Source organism: Lactuca virosa, chromosome 2, assembly GCF_052849685.1.
Source record: "Lactuca virosa cultivar CGN04683 chromosome 2, Lactuca_virosa_CGN04683_v6, whole genome shotgun sequence".
Lineage (NCBI taxonomy): Eukaryota > Viridiplantae > Streptophyta > Magnoliopsida > Asterales > Asteraceae > Lactuca > Lactuca virosa.
The window spans coordinates 286,375,569-286,394,724 of NC_136427.1; the positions used below are offsets into that span (position 1 = coordinate 286,375,569).

Here is a 19,156-nt window from a genome sequence, read left to right on the forward strand (position 1 = left end):
TTATTGGTATTATGCAAACACTAAATTATTTAGCAATGCCTTTTATATATATATATATATATATATATATATATATATATATATATTTAGGTTTTTAAGTTTGGAATAGATGTTAAAAGTAGCAACATACTTTGATATGTTGCATATGAATGCTAAAAGTTAGAATGCTTATGTCACTGTTTTCCGTACAAATCAAATTCCTGGAATTCATCATCATATGGAAGCTAACATTTGTTTTACTTCCACATTACAAGTCACTATTGATGCACCATGTAATTAATCACCAATTCTATATACATTTGTGTTTTAACTGATTGCTATTCTTTTATTTATTCATATGTTGTTTAATTGAGTAGATTTGTTATTATACAATGCTAATATAGGAACAAATTACAAAACGATGATATAGAAAAAAGTAAAGTAAATTTTTTTTATTACATCAGTCACCCCGTCCACCGGACGGGCATAACACTAGTTTATGGGGGTGGTGATGGTTGAGGGAGACTCTCTTGGATTCATAACTTTACTGGTATAAAAAAAACCACAAACCACCTACCTCCTTCAGCCACATGCCTCTAAGCCTCATATCTATAAAATCAATCAAAGCGAATATTTGGGAACTTTAAAAGTGAAACCAAAAAAACAAAAAATAATCAACACCCTTTGTAACATCCCTAAAGCATGTATACCTCATCAACCCTTGTTCTTTGGTAATTGTCAAGTTTAGCCCTTTATTAGAGAAAAGGTGGTAAGTGAGTACGTCGGGCGTACGCGTGTGTACGCTCAGCGTACTCATGTGCGTGTTTTTGACGCGGAAGCCACCTAGTACGCTGGGCGTACTAGGCCCAGAGTGAAAACCCTAATTAAGGGTGTGTCCCTATATAAAGAATATTATGGCCTCATTTTTGGCAACCATTTCCAGACCTCAACCCTCTCAAACCCTAATTTCTCGTCCCTTGAGCTTGTGTGTCCATTTGTGAGCTATTAAGTGTTCTCGTGGTTTCTTTGGAGTGAAGAAGGAGCTTTGAAGTGGAAGGAGTGGGAGTCCAGGTTTTGGATCTGAGCTTATCTGTGGTTGGAGCTTCAGTTAAAGGTATAAAGCTCAAAGCTTTCTCATCCTTTTTGATTTGTGCTTTATGTGGTCCATTTTAGGGTTTTTGGTCCCAAAGCTTGAAGCTTTATGAGTTGTTGAAACTCCATAGCCTAATATCTGTCTCTTTGAGTGTTCTAATGGAGTGGTTTCATAAAAATGGAGTCTTAGACGTCAAAACCACCCCATGCATGCGATATGAGCATTTTTTAGAATAGAGAGTGAGAGTTTTGGTGTTTGTGACTTTTTTAGCCATGCAAAGGCTTAAAGTCACAGACTTTATGGAGTATGAGCCTTTTGGGAGTCCAGATCTGAGATTTGAGCTAAGGTCTTAACGGATTAAAACCAAATGAGTAGGAAGAGAAAAACTGGGTCGTACGCTGAGCGTAATCCCAGTACGTGCAACGTAGGGCCGAGAATCCCCGATGCATGCATGGCGAAGGAGTACGCCCAGCGTAGAGAGCTTGTACGCGCAGCGTACGCGCTGTCGGTGACTTTTAGTTGACTTTTAGGGTTTGGTCAATTTGTGGACTATTAAGGCCATTGAAGGGTAAAATGGTCTTTTGTCCTTCTATGAGTTTGTAGAAGGTTTTAGTCTAGCTTCTTTGAGAGCCGTTATTAATTAGAAATAATTATCGTATGTGTTAGGCGGAGGCTAGACCGGTGATTTGAGTTCGAGGTTATCCGATTTCTTACGAGGTGAGTCTTCTCACTATGCTTACCTAGAGTGGTAACTTTGTGTGTGACCGGAGGGTCTTTTGTGTTTATATTGAGTATTGTGATATCCTGCATTATGTCTTTGTGATTTATGCTGTGTATTATTCTGAGCTTACTGAGTTAGGACCGGAGGGTCCACCCGAGTTGTGGGACCGGAGGGTTCCACTGAGACACATTGACCGGAGAGTCTTATTTGAGTATAGCCATGAGAGGCTAATGAGTTATGTGTGGTATTTTGGGGAACTCGCTAAGTTTCATGCTTAGCGTGTTATGTGTTTCAAGCACTTCTCAGGATCACGGGAAGGCGCCGACTTGATTGTACACACGAGGCAGAGTTACATTTTGAGGATCCTGGATTGTGTATAAAACATTTTCTAAATATGTGTTTTTGAAAACATAATCATTTGGGGGTTTTGTGAACTATGTTATGAGAATTACGCGATTTTTAAATTGAAAATTTTGTTTGAAAATTTACGGTGTTACACCCTTGAAATCGTACCTAACCCCACCCCTACAATACACCATCTTATGAATCAAGAACACCGGTTTTTAGGTTCGAATGTAAACCATGGAACATCGAAAGATAAACTATTGAAAAGGAAAAAACTTAGCCAATGAAGAAAAGAGGTATCATAGGGGAAATGATGGGTGGTTGCATACTCTGTCACCGTCGTCGCTGACTTAGTTTTGCCCTAAAATTCAACCTCCACACCACGTTACATGCACAAGAAAGACTTTAGGGAGAAATTAAGGAGTTGTAAGGATGGGTTTTCCCCCAAAATTCAACTTCTATATCACAAACCTTCCAACATGCTAAATCAGTGAACAAGAAACAAGTTTTCCGACAAACCTACAAACATCCATCGCCCCAAGTTCTTGTCTCAGCTTAACTTTAGTTGAAGTCATGGTATGAATGTTCAAATATTTATCAATTGAATGATTTCTGGATTGAACTATGTATACATCGAATGATTTATAAGTTTGATTTATATCCATCGATTTCAAGAAGATCGGTGGCTATGGTGGCTGGCGACGAATGAAGCAACAACAACTTGTGAATCAAGCAACGATTGCAAATAAGGCAGAGATGACAAATCTGACTTTGATTTTAACATTCTAGAGTGAAACTCTAATTTTTCATCTCCCTATCTCTTCCTCTAGATTTCGTTCTTCTACATTTGATGGGTTGGCTCTGCCAGGAGATAAAGAGTCGTCGGGTAGAGATAGAAAGATGGGAACAATTATAGAAGGGGTAAGGAGAGAAAAAGGGGAACATTTGATGGTGGTGCGATGGGTTGGCTCTACCAAGAGATTTTGGTATCGAATTTGGATCGGGAGATCTTACCAACATGAGTATCATGATACTGTACATAACTTGAGTTGAATATATGAAGTGATGGTGGTCTCTATGAGACTTCTTCCGATCTCTAATGCTTGATTTCAAGTTGAGTGGATGAATATTTGAGGCTTGACTATCTAAAAATACTAAATAAGTGGGATCAGATCATATTCAAATCTTAACATCCAAGTCGAGAACCTAAGATCTGTTACACCTGGGTCCCAGTTAGTTTCATTTCCTACCCTCCATTTAATTATTTTTACAATCTCAATCCATACGTTGGGCGTACCTGGATGGTACGCTGGGGGTAAGGATCATTAAAGGATACGACGTCGTTTTGGTGTACACTGGGCGTACTCGGCCTGGACGATAACCCTAATCTTGGGGGTTTGGACCACATATATTGATCCTTAAGCCCGATCTCCCCACCTCGTTTCCAGCCTCCATGACTTGAGACGTTTTCTTGCAAACCCTAGCACCCATTATTGCATTTAGAGACCTTTAAGTGTGTTTTTGTTTGTTCCAAAGGAAGAAGGTGGTGGTGGTGAAGCTTGGAGGCTAGAAGCAAGCTTGGATATGGAAGTCTTGCATCATCCTACATCTCCAAAAGGTATAAAGTCCCCACCTGGATGATTAAATTGTTATATCTAGCTTGCATGGTGATATTATGAGCTTTTGTTCCCAAATTATGACTTTCTTGTGCATGGCATGCTTAGAACATTTGGGTTGTCTTTTTGGACATTTTTCCATGTCGTGAGTCATAAAAATATGATCTTGGCCCCTGAGATTCTTTCATGCAAGTCATTAAGAGATTTAGTGGTTAAGAAAAGTTAGAGTTTTGTTGTTAGGTTTGTTCTAGGCATGTAAAACCATAAAGTTGGAAAATTTATGGTTTGGGATATGTTTTAAGACTAGAATTGAGACTTGGATGTAATGACTTAAGGGATTAAGTCCTTAAAACTTGGATTTTTAAGCCATCGCGTACGATGGGCGTACCTGGATGTATGCTATTAGGAGCCCGATCAGGATCAAGGGTACGCGGGGCCTACTCGGTCTGTGTTGACTTCTTGACCGTTGACTTTTGACCAAGTTTGACTTTGGGTCTTTTGGGAGTATTGTAGTCTAACATTACAAATTGGGTCTTGGTTTATTGTTTAGGCGGACTGTAGAGCGGGTGTGTGTGTTATAGAGTTCTGTGCAGTTACTCCTTGATTGTGAGGTGAATTCTCTCACTATGCTAATGGGTCTAAGGCACCAAGGCCGACCCATTATTTGATTTTATGTATCCTAGGATGTAGGATTGTTATGATAGTCTTATGTATGCTTTGTTTGTGTATATGTCAACATATCGATGGTTGGGTTGAGACTTAAGGTCAACAAACCCGATATGGTAAGGTTGAGGCCACGTGCCAACAAACTTGGATGGTTAGGTTGAGGACACGTGCCAACAAAATCATTGTGTGATCGGGATGTTACAAGATCCCCATATAGACTGTACTTTAGAAAGATCATTGTGTGATCGGGATTGATTTTTGCTTGTGAAATCTTATGAACATAAGATCTTAAGTTCAAGATTGCAATCATAACAACTATGGTTATAACAACTATGGTTGAAAGTATGCAAGACAATTTTTAACGACGATATTTATAACATTCATAGGGATAATGACATCGATTTGGTGATGATGAAGAAGAAACGACAAGGAGATCTAGGAAAATGTTGCCGGTCAATTTCTACCTTGTTCATGTGGTTCTTTGTACACATATGTAATGAACACATTTTTTTTTTAAATAATTAAAAATGATATTGCAAATAAGTTGCACGAGCTTTATTGTACGAAATGATATAATACACCTTAATGTCAAGATTTTGGGTATGGTTAAGGAGGAGACATTTTCACTATTTGATTAAAAAAAATCTTTTAAGAGATCATTAACCGGAGCATTGTAACACTAGTTTGACCACCTCACAAAACCAAAAGAGAAAAATATGAAATATTCTAGGGATGTGCGTTTGGACCGAATACCCGAACCGAAACCGAAACCCGAACCGGACCGACCCGAATTAGGACCGGATAAGTTATTTGGGTCGGTTCTCGGGTATTTATTTTTGTCCAATTCGGGTTGCGGGTTATTCGGTCCGGGTTACCCGAATAAAGAGTTAATCAGGCCAAAATGACCGACCCGGAAAATGATCGGTCACTTTGGTCGTGTGTATTGCGTAGCCAAGTAATGTCGTCGTGCGTATTGCCCATATCCCGCTATCGGCTATCATCAAAGTTTCAAAAAAAAACCCACAATCATCGTTAGCCCTAGTCGATCATCATTCACTTACGTGTCGATTATCATTCCCAGTTTCCCACTCTTGTCGATTAAGCAATTCAAGAAATCGAATTACCAGTTTCCCACTCCTCTACACCTTCGATCGCTTACTGTGTCATCGATTACCAAAAAAAAATCAAGTCAAGCATTCAAGAAATCAACATGCACTCTACTGTCAAGAAATCGAATTCCAATCTTCATCTCCAAGGAATCATTCTAAATCATGGACAATTGGGTTTCAAGTCAACAAACTCAAGTAAGCATCATTATCTTAATCTATTGTTATTCTTTCATGCATTCTTTGAACCTTTGAATCCGTTGAGTGGAATTCCTAATATATCTAACATCCTTTTGCATGCACTTAATACTAGATTGGTGTTCATCAAACCCATCCTTAACAATAAGGTTTAGGATGTGGGCCATACACCTTACGTGTAATTGTTTCCCCCTATTGTATAAGTTTGGTAGTTTTTTCATTAGAAATTCAGTTGCTTTATCATTAAAAGTAGCATTGTCTACGGTTATGGTCATTACATTATTGATACCCCACTCTTCAAGACAAGTCAACAACGTGCACCCAATGTCTTCTCCCCTATGACTATCTAAAGATTTAAAGTTGATAACTCTTTGTGCATGACCCAATCTTTATCAATAAAGTGGGCCGTGACCACCATATAGCTCGATCGTTGACATGAACTTGTCCAACAATCGGTGGTCAAATGCACATTCGTTAGGGGATTACTAAAGAACTTATTCAGCTTTGCCTTTTCTTCAACATAGTATTCGGCAACTCTTTTTGAAACTGTGGTTCTACATGGAAAAACCACTTTCCCGTTCAATGCATTAGTATACTCAATAAATGCTTCATTCTCTACAAACTTGAACGGTAATTCTCCAACTACAAATAAGTTTAACAAAACTTTTTTTATTTTTTTCTCATCATGCTTCCAAGTGCCAATACTCTTCTCCCCGGTTTCATTTTTTTTGAAATTTAAAGTGGTTTGCTTTTTTAAATTTTCTTCTAAATTTTTTCGGTTCTGTTTACATCTTTTTGTATGTCTAATCATACTAGATGTACCGTTTTCACCGGACTCAGTTTTGAGCAACGTGTCACACCATTTGCATTTGTTATGTTGAACGTTGTTAACCTCAAGTTCATCATAATCGGCCCAACAAGCCGCTCTTTTGGCATATTTTTTCTTCTTCTTTGTTGTTTGACCTTTTTCGTCCTTGTTGTCAATTTGAGTGTTATCAACCAAAACATCTTCATCATCAACCTAAAACACAATAACAGAATGATTTTAATATCATAAAAAAACAAAATATGTTCTTTAACATTGAAATACAATCATTAATCTAAATTACAATAAGACAATGATTTACAATCACATAATACATTGAAATAGATTAACAATTTTAACATAGCATATTGTATTTAATATGATATAATAGCAATGATAACACTTTGAAAGAATAACAACATAACAATTAAAAGAATAACAATAGATTAAGATAATGATGTTTACTTGATTTTTGTTGACTTGGAACCCAATTTTCCATGATTTAGAATGATTCCTTGGAGATGAAGATTGGAATTCGATTTCTTGATAGTAGAGTGTAGGTCGATTTCTTGAATGCTTGACTTGATTTTTTTTTTTGGTAATCGATGACAGTAAGCGATCGAAGGTGTAGAGGAGTGGGAAACTGGTAATTCGATTTCTTGAATTGCTTAATCGACAAGAGTGGGAAACTTGGAATGATAATCGATACGTAAGGGAATGATGATCGACTAGGGCTAACGATGATAGTGGGTTTTTTTTTTGAAACTTCGATGATAGCCGATAGCGGGATATGGGCAATACGCACGACGACATTACTTGGCTACGCAATACGCACGACCAAAGTGACCAATCATTTTCCGGGTCGGTCTTTTTGGCCCGATTAACTCTTTATTCGGGTAACCCGGACCGAATAACCCGAAACCCGAATTGGACAAAAATAAATACCCGAGAACCGACCCAAATAACTTATCCGGTCCTAATTCGGGTCCGTCCGGTCCGGGTTTCGGTTTCGGTTCGGGTATTCGGTCCAAACGCACATCCCTAGATAAAAATGTTCAAAACTAACATGATTATCGTTTTTTTCAAGGCCGGTATCGAGTAGAAGTATATGGAGCTTTCATATCCGACATATCTACTTGATGTTTCTCACAAAAAAACTTTACATGTGCAAGTAAAGAATCTCATCCGTTGTTCCTGAAATCATTTAGACTCTCCTTTGTTGCTAAAATTAACTCCATGGCATTATGAATATTTTGGGATTTCTTTTGTAGAGCTTGAGAAAGTATATCAGTTTTTCCTATTACTTCTTTCATCAAGTGAAGAATAAACACAAACTCAAATTATTTCAGGTAACAGTAAGCTGCATCAGCATCTCCGCGTTGAGAATAAGTAGCAGATACATAATCAATTATTCCCTAGAAAACAATACAAGTACAATCAATTGATTCCAGGCACTAGGCTTGCAGCGACAACGAGACTTCAACAATGTCTGATCAACGTGACAGCTGATCAACGTGACAGCAGTCAGCATCGTAGGTTTGGTTCGGACGAAAGGGTAGGGGCGAATGACGATAACTCGATGATCTGATGACAATGACGATCAATTTTTTGTTTGATTCGGAATATTGGAAAGCAATGGGGGGGGGGGAGCAGAACCCAATTTTTTTAATGTCTAGGCTTATTATGGATAACAAAGATATGGGCTATTTACACTTCAAATAAAAAAATCAGGCGGGACCACCACCCCTCCTGGCCCTATATAACCTTCGCCCCTGTCTTGCACTCCATGAGAATTGGCTTCTCTATTAATTTGTTGAGGTCTATATGAAAAGGTCTGATGTGCCTTTATTGATCGTGTTATGTGGATATATGGTTTATATCCTATTTTTGGAAGGTATTATAAATGGAATCGAGAACAAAACTTTGTTTCACTGCATCATATCATTTGTAAACGTATGGGAAACGTAAAAGAACAGTTTAAACAAAGGAAAACATGTGTAGGACATTAGTATGACAATAACTACCACCTAATAAGGACAATATTATACTGAACACTTTTATGAAAACAAGTGTAAAATGACATCTTGTTGGTATGCAAGATGAAAATACAATCAATTAGGTATATCATAGAAACTTAGGAAACATCAAGTGTGAATATCGTTTTCATCATATCAATCTATGCAGCAACAATTTAGATAAAGAAAGGGAGTAAAGCAACTTACCGTGAAAACCAAATCATCATATCAGTTGATTACAGTTAGCTTCATGTGGTCACAGTTCCTTTTCACGGTCTTCCAGAAAACGTTTACTTTCTTCGAACTCATTGGTAATATCACATCATTTTATGTTCTTATATAAAAAAGAGTTAGAAACAAAGGATATTATTTCTTGTAAGTTCCATAAAACACTATAAATTTTAATACCTTTATTGTAGTTCTCAATCATCATATTGAATTCCTCAATTATCGATTATATATGTTTCATAACGGAAGCCATAAGCAAATATGACCTACTTGTTTCACACTAAATTTCTTTGCTTGTGTGTTTATGATAAAATTAGAATGGGTTTTGATACAATAGTTATCATTAAAATTTCCTCCGATCGATTCTCCATCTGATTTTATAAGATTATCGTTCCTATTTGATTAGTTACACATCCAAACGCATGTAGTTTAAAAAATACCAAAATACACGAACATAACAAAATATAACCTGATGAAACCTACAATTAATGATCTAATGAAGCATAACCAGATTTGTTGAACTTTTTTTAGCTTATTGAAGTTGATACCTCTGATAATCACTTCCTCCGAAACTTGAACTTTGTACCTCTGGTCGTTTCATTCATCGGCGATAAGATAGCCAAACGGCGAACATGCGATTTAGGGTTCGGTAGATGTTGTGGTGGAGGTGCCGAAAAACCCATATTGTTGGAAGCAAAGAAAAAGCGAAGACGAAATCAAAAATTAAATTAAAGAGGAAGCGAATCACAATGATTTTATAGAAGTCCATGTTTCCTTGTCGAACCCAGGTGAAATGTAAACGAAGAACAAAATGGGAGCAAGCCAAGGACGAAAATTGACAAAGTATATAAACTAATGTGGTCATTCTAAACTTCAAAAAGTGTAAGGCGAAATTCTGAAGTGCGCAAAAGGAACTATTCATAAGCGCTAGGACTTTTAATATATGTATATAATATGATTAAATTTGTTGACCAAAAGTGATATTGTTAAATATCGAACAAATTAAGATGTTGCGGAGTGCACCATTGTTTAAGTTTTCAAGATTCAAAGTACACTGTTATTTAGGGGCGAAGAACCTAAACGAACGAGGGTCCGGGGGCAGCGCCCCTGGGAGTGGGGTCCAAGGGGTGGCAGCCCCTGGCTGGAACTATCTTGTGACATGTTTTGACCCTTTTCCTAAGATCCGTTTTTATGACAGGTTTTGACAGTTTTATGACAGTTTACAACTGTCTTGTAACAGTTTTCAGATAGGAATCATATAGTCGTTTTTGGACATTTTTCTGGTACACTTCTTCAAGAACATTTCACATACATTCTCTGATTTCGTAATCTCTGAATTTTATCTAATTGAGTGTTCGATCTGTACCATCGAAATACTTCAGTTTGATAGTGAATCACGACTTTTAGAAAATCCAAGCAATCTGTTCATCCCCTATTTCTAACAACATACACAACACATTCAATTTGTGTTGCTTGAAAAAGTAACATGGATACGAATTTGATAACACATAACTCATAAAATACGTGTTATTGAAAAGAAAAAAAAATTCTCCCTGCTAAAATTATAGGTTAGAAGAGACCAAGAATTTGAAAATGGTTTGATTGAGTTGATTAGTAAAAACCATAACCTAATATTTCCTTCCCTCCTACAAACGACGACCCATTACATTCTGTACATCCATCCCTGCGAGGCTGCGACCCCCTTTCTACGCTTCCACCGTTGTCGGTCTCCACCCAATTCCACTTCCCAATGCCTCTCCAACCCCCACGCCTTCCATCATTACTCCTGCCCAACCATCACCATTACCCCATCACCACCTAGTTCTAAACCACTCCTCACCTTTTCCCCGTCCCATCGTTCTTATCTTCTATTATTTACTATTATGTTTTTATTATGAACATATATCTTTACTCTGGGTGAGTGTAGTGAGTATGATTTGATACTTAATGTTTATATAGTGTTATTAAAAAAAAGACTTTAACATATATTTTTAACCAATATAACTCTAAATTTTCATTGAAATGTAGGATTATTTGTATGAATCAAATGACTTTTATTTATACACCTAGAAAATACTCACATGGTGGTAATCACCATGATTGTAATCCCAATCTCAATCTACTACATAACAGTAGACATTATTATTACAAAGATACTATGGTAATATGGTTGGATAATCCATCATAACACATTTACACTCATGAATAGTAAATATATGCTTACATTTAAAGTAAAAAACCGAATAGTAAATAGTAAAAAATAAGAACGATACGCTACATCACCATCGTGATTCCAGCCATCCCATTGTTTTTACTTTCTACTATTTATTATTATGTTTTTACTTTGAATGTTATAATATCTTTACTATTTGTGAACATAGTAGTTGTGTGATGGTTGATTATCCTGCCATGTTAGTGTATTATCTTTGCCATGTTAGTGTATTATCTTTGTAATAATAATATCTATCACTAGGTAATAGATTAGGTTTACGAACATAGTGCTTATCACAATATAAACTTTTTGTAAGTGTATAAATAGAGGTCATTCCCTTACCATCTTCATAGTGTTTACCACAATATAAGATTTTTCTAGGGGTATAAATAAATATCATCGCCTTAGCACGTAGTTAAACCACCCACCCCACCTTTATCGCATACTATGTCTAACTCACCCCACCTTTATTGTATACTATGTCTAGAAGCGGCCTGATTGATTTTGAAGACTCTATAAAAATGAATTGGACCCCATAATTTTTTTTTAAATACAAGCAAAATAATTTAAAAGATAAAATGTGATAACGGAAAACTAGAAAGTAAATTAAATTATTTGAATAAGAAAAAACATAAAAGTTAATAAAAATTGAGGGATATATATATAGAGTCAAGATCAAATAAGAAGGAAATTTTTGGTAGTAAGGTATTTTTAGCGAACAAACAAAATGAATCATTAGATGATTCAAAACTTAGATAATTCACAAGAAAAAATTCCCAAAAAAAACATTTCATGATTCATTTTTAAGTAAATTAAGAAAAAAATTCATTTCTATGACAATTTTAATGAATAACAACAAAATCATTGTATAAATAAATCATCGAGATGTTTTTATAAGAATTTTTTTTTATGAATCATGTTATTTTTTATTCATCTAGTGATTCATTTGTTTTGTTCGTCAAAAAAATATGTAAAAAAAAAACTTCTTACCTTTCTACCAAAAAAAATTTCTTACCGGATCTTATATATATAAACTCGTTTAGTAAAAGATTTGAACGATGAGGTAGATCACTGGAATGGGCCTATCTGTATCCCAGCCTCCACCTCCTCTCCGCTGCCACCAACACCACCAACAAGGATGAAGATTCCTTCCCACTTTTGTCGCCTCTCCTCAAACTCTTCCCAAGTCCTAATGCCAACCATTACACGTTTCATGAATGCCTTAGGCATGGAAAACACTGAAAATCGATTTCATGTTGTAAAAAACCTGAAACTAATGAAGATTTTGGTCGATTGGTTTCAAGTAAGAACATCCGTGGTGAACTTACAAACTCAATCCAAACCCAAAACCTTGAACAACTCCAAATTCAATCGAGAATAAAGGGTTGTTTGGATAGGGAAAAAATAGGTTGCTCTTAATCCCATCGTAATAAACAAATTTAAGTGTTTGGATGGGAGTCTTTAAAAATCAGCTAAGCAAAGGAAGAATGCTTATTGCTTATTGGTCATTTTACTCATATAGTTGTTTTGTTTGCCTTACACTTAAAATGTTATTGCTTATTGTTTATTCCCACCGCAATAAACTAATCCAAACACATTTTAAAAAAGTGTTTATTTTCACCGCAATAAGCAATAAACTAATAAGCTAAAAACTATTTATTCAAACACCCCCTAATTATATTAATTACCTTCACATTTTTGTTTATGTAAATGTTTAAGATCCAAAAAGAAACTAAAAAAAAAAAAAAAAAAAAGAACCTAGCACACTTTGGATATCAGAAATTGCATATGTTTCATCATGCTTATTAAGAAAGAAGGGCTCCATTCATAAAATTCAACATGATTTATTCGCTACATTCATAAAAATTCTATCTCATCTACTGAAAATGCTATAATGAATTGGGGTCACGAGTTATGAAGCTACAAACACTATGTTTCCTACCCTTTAACTTTAACGTTGATAAAGTCCTAGTCCAGTAATGAGCGTAATGAAACTACTTCCTTCAAACAAGGATATGTTTACGATTTTTGTTAAAGGAAATAAAGAAGCAGAAAACACGTCTCTGAAATTGCAGAAGCTGACATTGTTCTCACTGATTAACGAAACATTTACACAGCACGTACGAACGCAAACACAACTTCAAAACCCTAATCAACCGACTCGTACAATGAAAATTTCCGATTAGTAGATTTGCAATACTGGGAGACACTATTCGACTTCAACCACATACATTATTCGACTTACGGATTTAGCCTAATATCCACACATATATGAGATACCTTTCAAATTCAACCAGAGATTTGAATCGACTTCACATCAGGTTTTTTCACTTCAACTTTGGGCACAGTGACAGTCAGCACACCATTCTCCATCGCCGCCTTCACCTGATCCACTTTCGCGTTCTCCGGCAGCCTAAACCTTCGCATAAACTTCCCGCTGCTTCTCTCAACACGGTGCCACGTGTCTCCCTTTTCCTCACTCTCTTTGTTCCTCTCTCCACTGATCTGCAGCACTCGATCGTCCTCAACCTGAACCTTCACTTCCTCCTTCTTCAGCCCCGGCACATCCGCCTTGAACACATGAGCATCCGCAGTCTCCCTCCAGTCAATATTCGCGTGCGCGAACGAAGATGTTTCAGAAGATCCGACGCGATCGGAGAGAGAAGGGAAGTTGTTGTTGTTGTTGTTGAAGGGGAAGCCTTCGAAAGGATCCCAAATGTCGAGGGAGAAGGGATCGAAGACGTTTGTTCGACGACCACCGAAAAAGCTTGGGATGATCGACATACTCGTTACTGATCGCTAAGCAAAGACTAAAGAGAGATCCAACAATTGCTAACTGGAAATTGAAATTTTGTGTTGTTTTATCGATTGATACCCGTGGTTTATATAACTGATTTTGGATAGTGTCTTGAAGGTTCCAGGAAATTCTGCAAGCAGCTTGATGCCTTTCTAGAGTATTCTTTACTTCAATAATCTAGCAATGGGCTTGACTAACATAAAACTCATTGGGCTGTCACATCCTACTAAGCCCAACTTGGAATTCACATATTCATATAAAAATTTACAAATGATTCCATTTTTTCTATAAAGACCCATGATCTAAACTCAAAATTTTGTTCTGTATGTGTTTTATAGTAATAACTACTTTTATGATACCATTGTTACATATAAATATATAATAGACTATTAGGACACGACCGATTTAATAAGTTTTTAGCATTATAATCGGAATGAGTTTATATTTTATTTTGTTTTTTTGGTAGCACAAAATATTACAATTCTTGTTTTACTATCAGTCACACATTCCATAGAAATACATTATACATATCTAAAGGAGACCAAGTCCATCATGACTTATCATGAGAATCTCATGTAAAGTGTAGCAAACTAGGTCTTAAGAAATGCACTACAATATGATATTTTTTGATAAATTAGTCGGTATATAAAAGTAGAAGGTAGTATTGTTTATTTATATAAAAGTAAAAAAAATATTCATTAAGATTTGTGAAAGTTATGAAGTAGATTTTGGATTACCATTTTTATTTTAGATAATAGTTTTAAACTCGTACGTCTGAAAAAAAAAATCTTCAAATCAAGTTTTTTCTTAAAAATTAAAAGTTTTCGAAAATTCGTTGTTAAACATATCCTATAGTAACTTTGTACACAAGAAACACTAAAAATGGAATTTGATTAGTATATCGATATATATCTAACATATTGTATATCTTAAGGCTGTTAAAATCGCAATCATGATCGAACGATCGTACGATCCCGATCTTACTTTGATCATTTTCCGGTAGTATCGTTGTAGGATCGATTGTAAGATCGCAAGATCGTTAGTACATAAAAAAAAACTCAAATATTTTTTTTGGACTAACCACATAGAAGGCCCATTTTGAATTATTTATTGTTAAATAATATATTAGAAATGTATTTTTTATGTTTTAAAGTATTTATTGTTAACTGGATGGTTATTTGATGGATGAATATATATTTTTTATGTTTAAAAATGCTTATGGTAAGATATTACGATCCAGTTCGATCTTACGATCACAATCCTGCAAAGCAGAAAACGATCATGTATAACCTTGGTATATCTATAACCATCACCTTCACATATTATCGGATAAATTCTGGGCACCCCATAAGAAATGTCTAAAGTTAAAACATTGAGGGTGTCAATCAAATGATGGTCAACAAAAGAGTAAATTAAACCAATGTTCCTTATAGTTTGGGGTAATTTGTACGTTTGGTCCTAACTTATTTTTTAACTCGAAAGGTCTTTATAGTTTGATTTTGTTGCACGTTTGGTCTATGTATTACCTAAAAAGACTATTTTTCCTTGATTTTTTAATTTATTTAAATAAGGTGGGGTAGGTAAGGTAAGGTGGAAGTGAGGTTGGGGTGTGTTTATTTAAATAAATTAAAAAATCAAGGGCAAAATAATATTTTTAGGTAAGACAGGGACCAAGCGCGCAACAAAAACAAACGGTAAAGACCTTCCGAGTTAAAAAAATAAGTTAGAGACCAAACATGCAAATTACCCCAAACTATAGGGACCATTCGTGTAATTAACTCTCAATAAAAAGGTTTGCAAAGCAGCCCTAAAAATGCTGCTTATTATCATCATCTCTAAACTGCGAGCCCTTTTCCCCGGACATCACAATATCGGGGAGCCATAAAAGGAAGTGAGGAACCCATTCATTTTGTATATCTATGTAGAAGAGATTTTCTAAAATCATTACGATCAATCTACTTTATCTATTATGGCACAACAAAAATAAACATATCATTTAGGTAAATAAACTTTTAGTATGGAAAGAATCCGACTAACATCCTATATAAGATCGTCTAAGAGCACAAGCTCAAACGATTCACTATCTATAAATATTATACAACTTGTACAACAAAATATGTACAAAACATGATATAATCAAACAACAACAACGTCACAAGTCCCCAAAACCATCAGAATCAATCGCCACAATCTTATGAACACCAAACCTAGACGAATTTCCTCGGCTCCTGGAGGCAAACTTGGTGCTTCCAATAAACTTGTCACCACTCGTGGCATCATGAACAATTTGCTTATCATCCTCCTTTTTCAAGTCACTTGGTGGCAAGAAACAGTCGTTTGAAAGACCCTTTATGTTGAAATCCACCTCCTCAATCGTCCAAATCTCCTCCATTTTTGTCTGTGAATGGCTTTCAGAGTCCTCACCGAATCTAAACAATGAAACCGTGGTTTGACCACCGTGAGCTATGTTGACTCCATCGATGGTCCGGTAGTCTTGGATTAGTGACTCCATGGTTGTCTCCCAAAACACACTATCACTTCCAGGTGTGTTTATTCTTATGAGATGTGAATCTTTAAGTTGGTATAAAAGACCTGTTTTTTGACTAAAATACCCCCAAATTGTGTGCTTCATGATCTCTACGTTTGTACTGCTTCGTATTTTTAGAGTCGAAAGCTCGGCTTCCAGCTTTAACACAAAGCAATCTTCCCCATTGATTGTCTTCTCCCCTATGCAAATCGAATTGTTGAACAAATTTGCGGTTGACTTTGGGTCAAGACCCTGTAAAAATCAAGAGTTGACTTTAATTAGACATGAAATTGGAACAATTAGCAGCTAAGACGTGTGAAAGACGTGCTCCACTACTAACGATCATGGTTGGCTGATTGAAATGGGACCCAGTTTTGGAGAAATTAGAGTGATCAATTTGGGTGGCAAAGACTTTGGTAAATTTCTTTTCCTAAAAGTCAAAGTTAAATTAAAGAGAAAGTTTCAAAATTGAATATTACCTGTAAGGAACGACGAAGAGGTCTGGGGGGGCCTCTAGATGCATGAGAATGGTGCCACGGTGTCTGTCGCCACGCCACCTTCCCGTCGCTGCCGGCGCTGATTTTGTATCCGGAAAGAACCAGTTCTAGAGACCAAAGGTCCGGTCTTTTTTGCCATAACACAAACCCACCCATCTCACCACCGCCGTTTTTAATGTTTTTGGCCTTCATCGCCTTACCACCACCGCAGTTCATAGTTACTCCGTCTTCGGCGATGCACTCTGACGCCACCATCTTCACCGTCCCTACGGCGTACATGTTTTGAACTAAATTCAACGCCCTTTCTCCTCCCGCCGCAGCTATATATTGTTGCACGATGTATTTAGCCATTGAAGCCTCCTACATAAGTCAGATTCAATACTTCATTAGCACCAATCAGCACAGAGAAAACTAAATTACATATTCATTCAATTCAAGAAATCTTGGAATTGGACTTACGATGGGGTTATCTGGGTTGATAATGTTAGGGTGGCCAGAAGAGATGGGAAGAGGGACGAGGGGAGCTCCGACGACTCCGAGCAAGAGCTGAATTTCAGCGTTCCGACCACCGTAGTCAGAAAATTGGCGTCTTTGATCGGTGGAATGAGGTTTCATCCACGATTTCAAGGTTTTCCAAGAGTTGGTGTTGTGGTTGATCTTGGTATCATCGAAGGTTTCCTCCGGTATCGGAACTTCGAGCACTGTTTCAAGAGCATCTTCGTTGTCTACGTTTGGGCACAAGGTCCTCATCATCAGGTTGAGAGAGAGAGAGAGAGAGAGAGAGAGAGAGAGAGAGAATGAGAGAATGAGAATTGAAGTGGGAACTAGTAAAGGGGGAGTGTCTTGGGTTCGAAGGGATAAATAAAGAGTGGAGAATGACCAGCCGACCATCGGCCGTCGTTCTAACGTGCAACCTTTTTGTCTAATCACTAATGTCGTGTCCGCACGCTCACTCTCTTCTTTTTCTGTTTCTCCCCTTCACCAAAGTCTTTCCTTTTTCTTTGTTTTATAATCTTTATCTTTGACAAATAAGTGGATTAAATTTATATCCAGATTCTTTAATTATAAAAATTAAGATCGTTTATTAGATTTAAATTTTAAACCCAAATCCTGTTCATGACGCATCTGACCCGGTTAATCTAGATTAGAATTGACAATGATACAAACATTCTTCTTAACACAATATATATAGGGTTTTTATAAGTACCTCATTCTTTTCCGATTCCATCACCTGATTTGATTTTTTGTCTTTTGTTGTTGTTTTTTTTTTCCTATTTTTTTTTGTTGTTTTTAATTGATATTATTATTATTATTATTATTATTATTATTATTATATTTTAATAATAATAATAATAATATTACTATTATTATTATGTTTTAATATAATGATTATTATTGTTATAATTTTCGCATAAAATTTTAATATTCGTACGACATTATAAATTCGAACGGATATATAAAATCGGTTTTTAAAAAATTTTATATTTTAATATTGATATTATTATTCGTATTATTATTATAAATTTCGAACAACATTTTATAAATCAGACATTATAAATTTGAACGACTATATAAAATCGGAACAAAAGCAAAATTTATCCCTATTAATTACGGATATTAATTGGTACGGTATTACAATTGCGTGGTGCGTTATGCGGATTGAAAACATTTATTCGAACACTATACAATGTTTCCGATTTTATATAGTCGTTCGAATTTATAATGTCCGATTTATAAAATGTTGTTCGAAATTTATAATAAAAATAACAGTAATAATATTAATAGTAAAATATAAAAAATATTTAAAAACCGATTTTATATATCCGTTCGAATTTATAATGTCTTCTGAATGTTAAAATTTTGTGCGAAATTTATAATAATAATAATAATAATAATAATAATAATAATATTAAAATATAATAATAATATAATAATAACAATAATAATAATAATATAAATTAAAAAAGAATTAATAATTCCAAAAAAAACAAAATAGGAAAAAAAACAATAAAAAAAACAACAAAAGACAAAAAAGAAAAAAAATGATGTTAAATCAAATGTCAAAAAGTTGATGCGATTGACTTTAGGGCGGAAATATGGTTAAAATGGGTACTTAGAGCACAATATATATATATATATATATATATATATATATATATATATATATATATATAATTTGGTATATGTTACTTAGCCCAATTATGTTACACATTTTGGTTTAAATGATCCTTTTTGTTTATTTATTTATTTATTTATTTTGCTTTTAAGGGGTACAAAATGTTATTTGACCGGCTAAATGGGTCCGTTTACCTGTTTTAAAAGGTTTCCAATACCAAAAACAATCCACGTAA

The 19,156-nt window shown here is 35.5% G+C and overlaps 2 protein-coding genes across 2 annotated transcripts; both read right to left on the reverse strand.

Annotated features, from left to right (window-relative positions):
• Positions 1 to 13,053: 13,053 nt before the first annotated feature.
• Positions 13,054 to 13,896, reverse strand: LOC145161315 (17.5 kDa class I heat shock protein-like). Its single transcript, XM_079080816.1, has one exon. It carries the CDS (start codon positions 13,766 to 13,768, stop codon positions 13,274 to 13,276), a length of 495 nt encoding a protein of 164 aa, XP_078936942.1. The 5' UTR covers positions 13,769 to 13,896; the 3' UTR covers positions 13,054 to 13,273.
• A 1,816-nt stretch (positions 13,897 to 15,712) lies between these two features.
• On the reverse strand, positions 15,713 to 17,775 carry LOC145161313 (uncharacterized). The gene is made up of 3 exons (XM_079080815.1): positions 17,265 to 17,775; positions 16,788 to 17,165; positions 15,713 to 16,560 (listed from the first exon to the last, which is right to left on the reverse strand). Exons 1-3 carry the CDS (start codon positions 17,694 to 17,696, stop codon positions 15,934 to 15,936), a joined length of 1,437 nt encoding a protein of 478 aa, XP_078936941.1. The 5' UTR covers positions 17,697 to 17,775; the 3' UTR covers positions 15,713 to 15,933.
• Between the last annotated feature and the right edge of the window lie 1,381 nt (positions 17,776 to 19,156).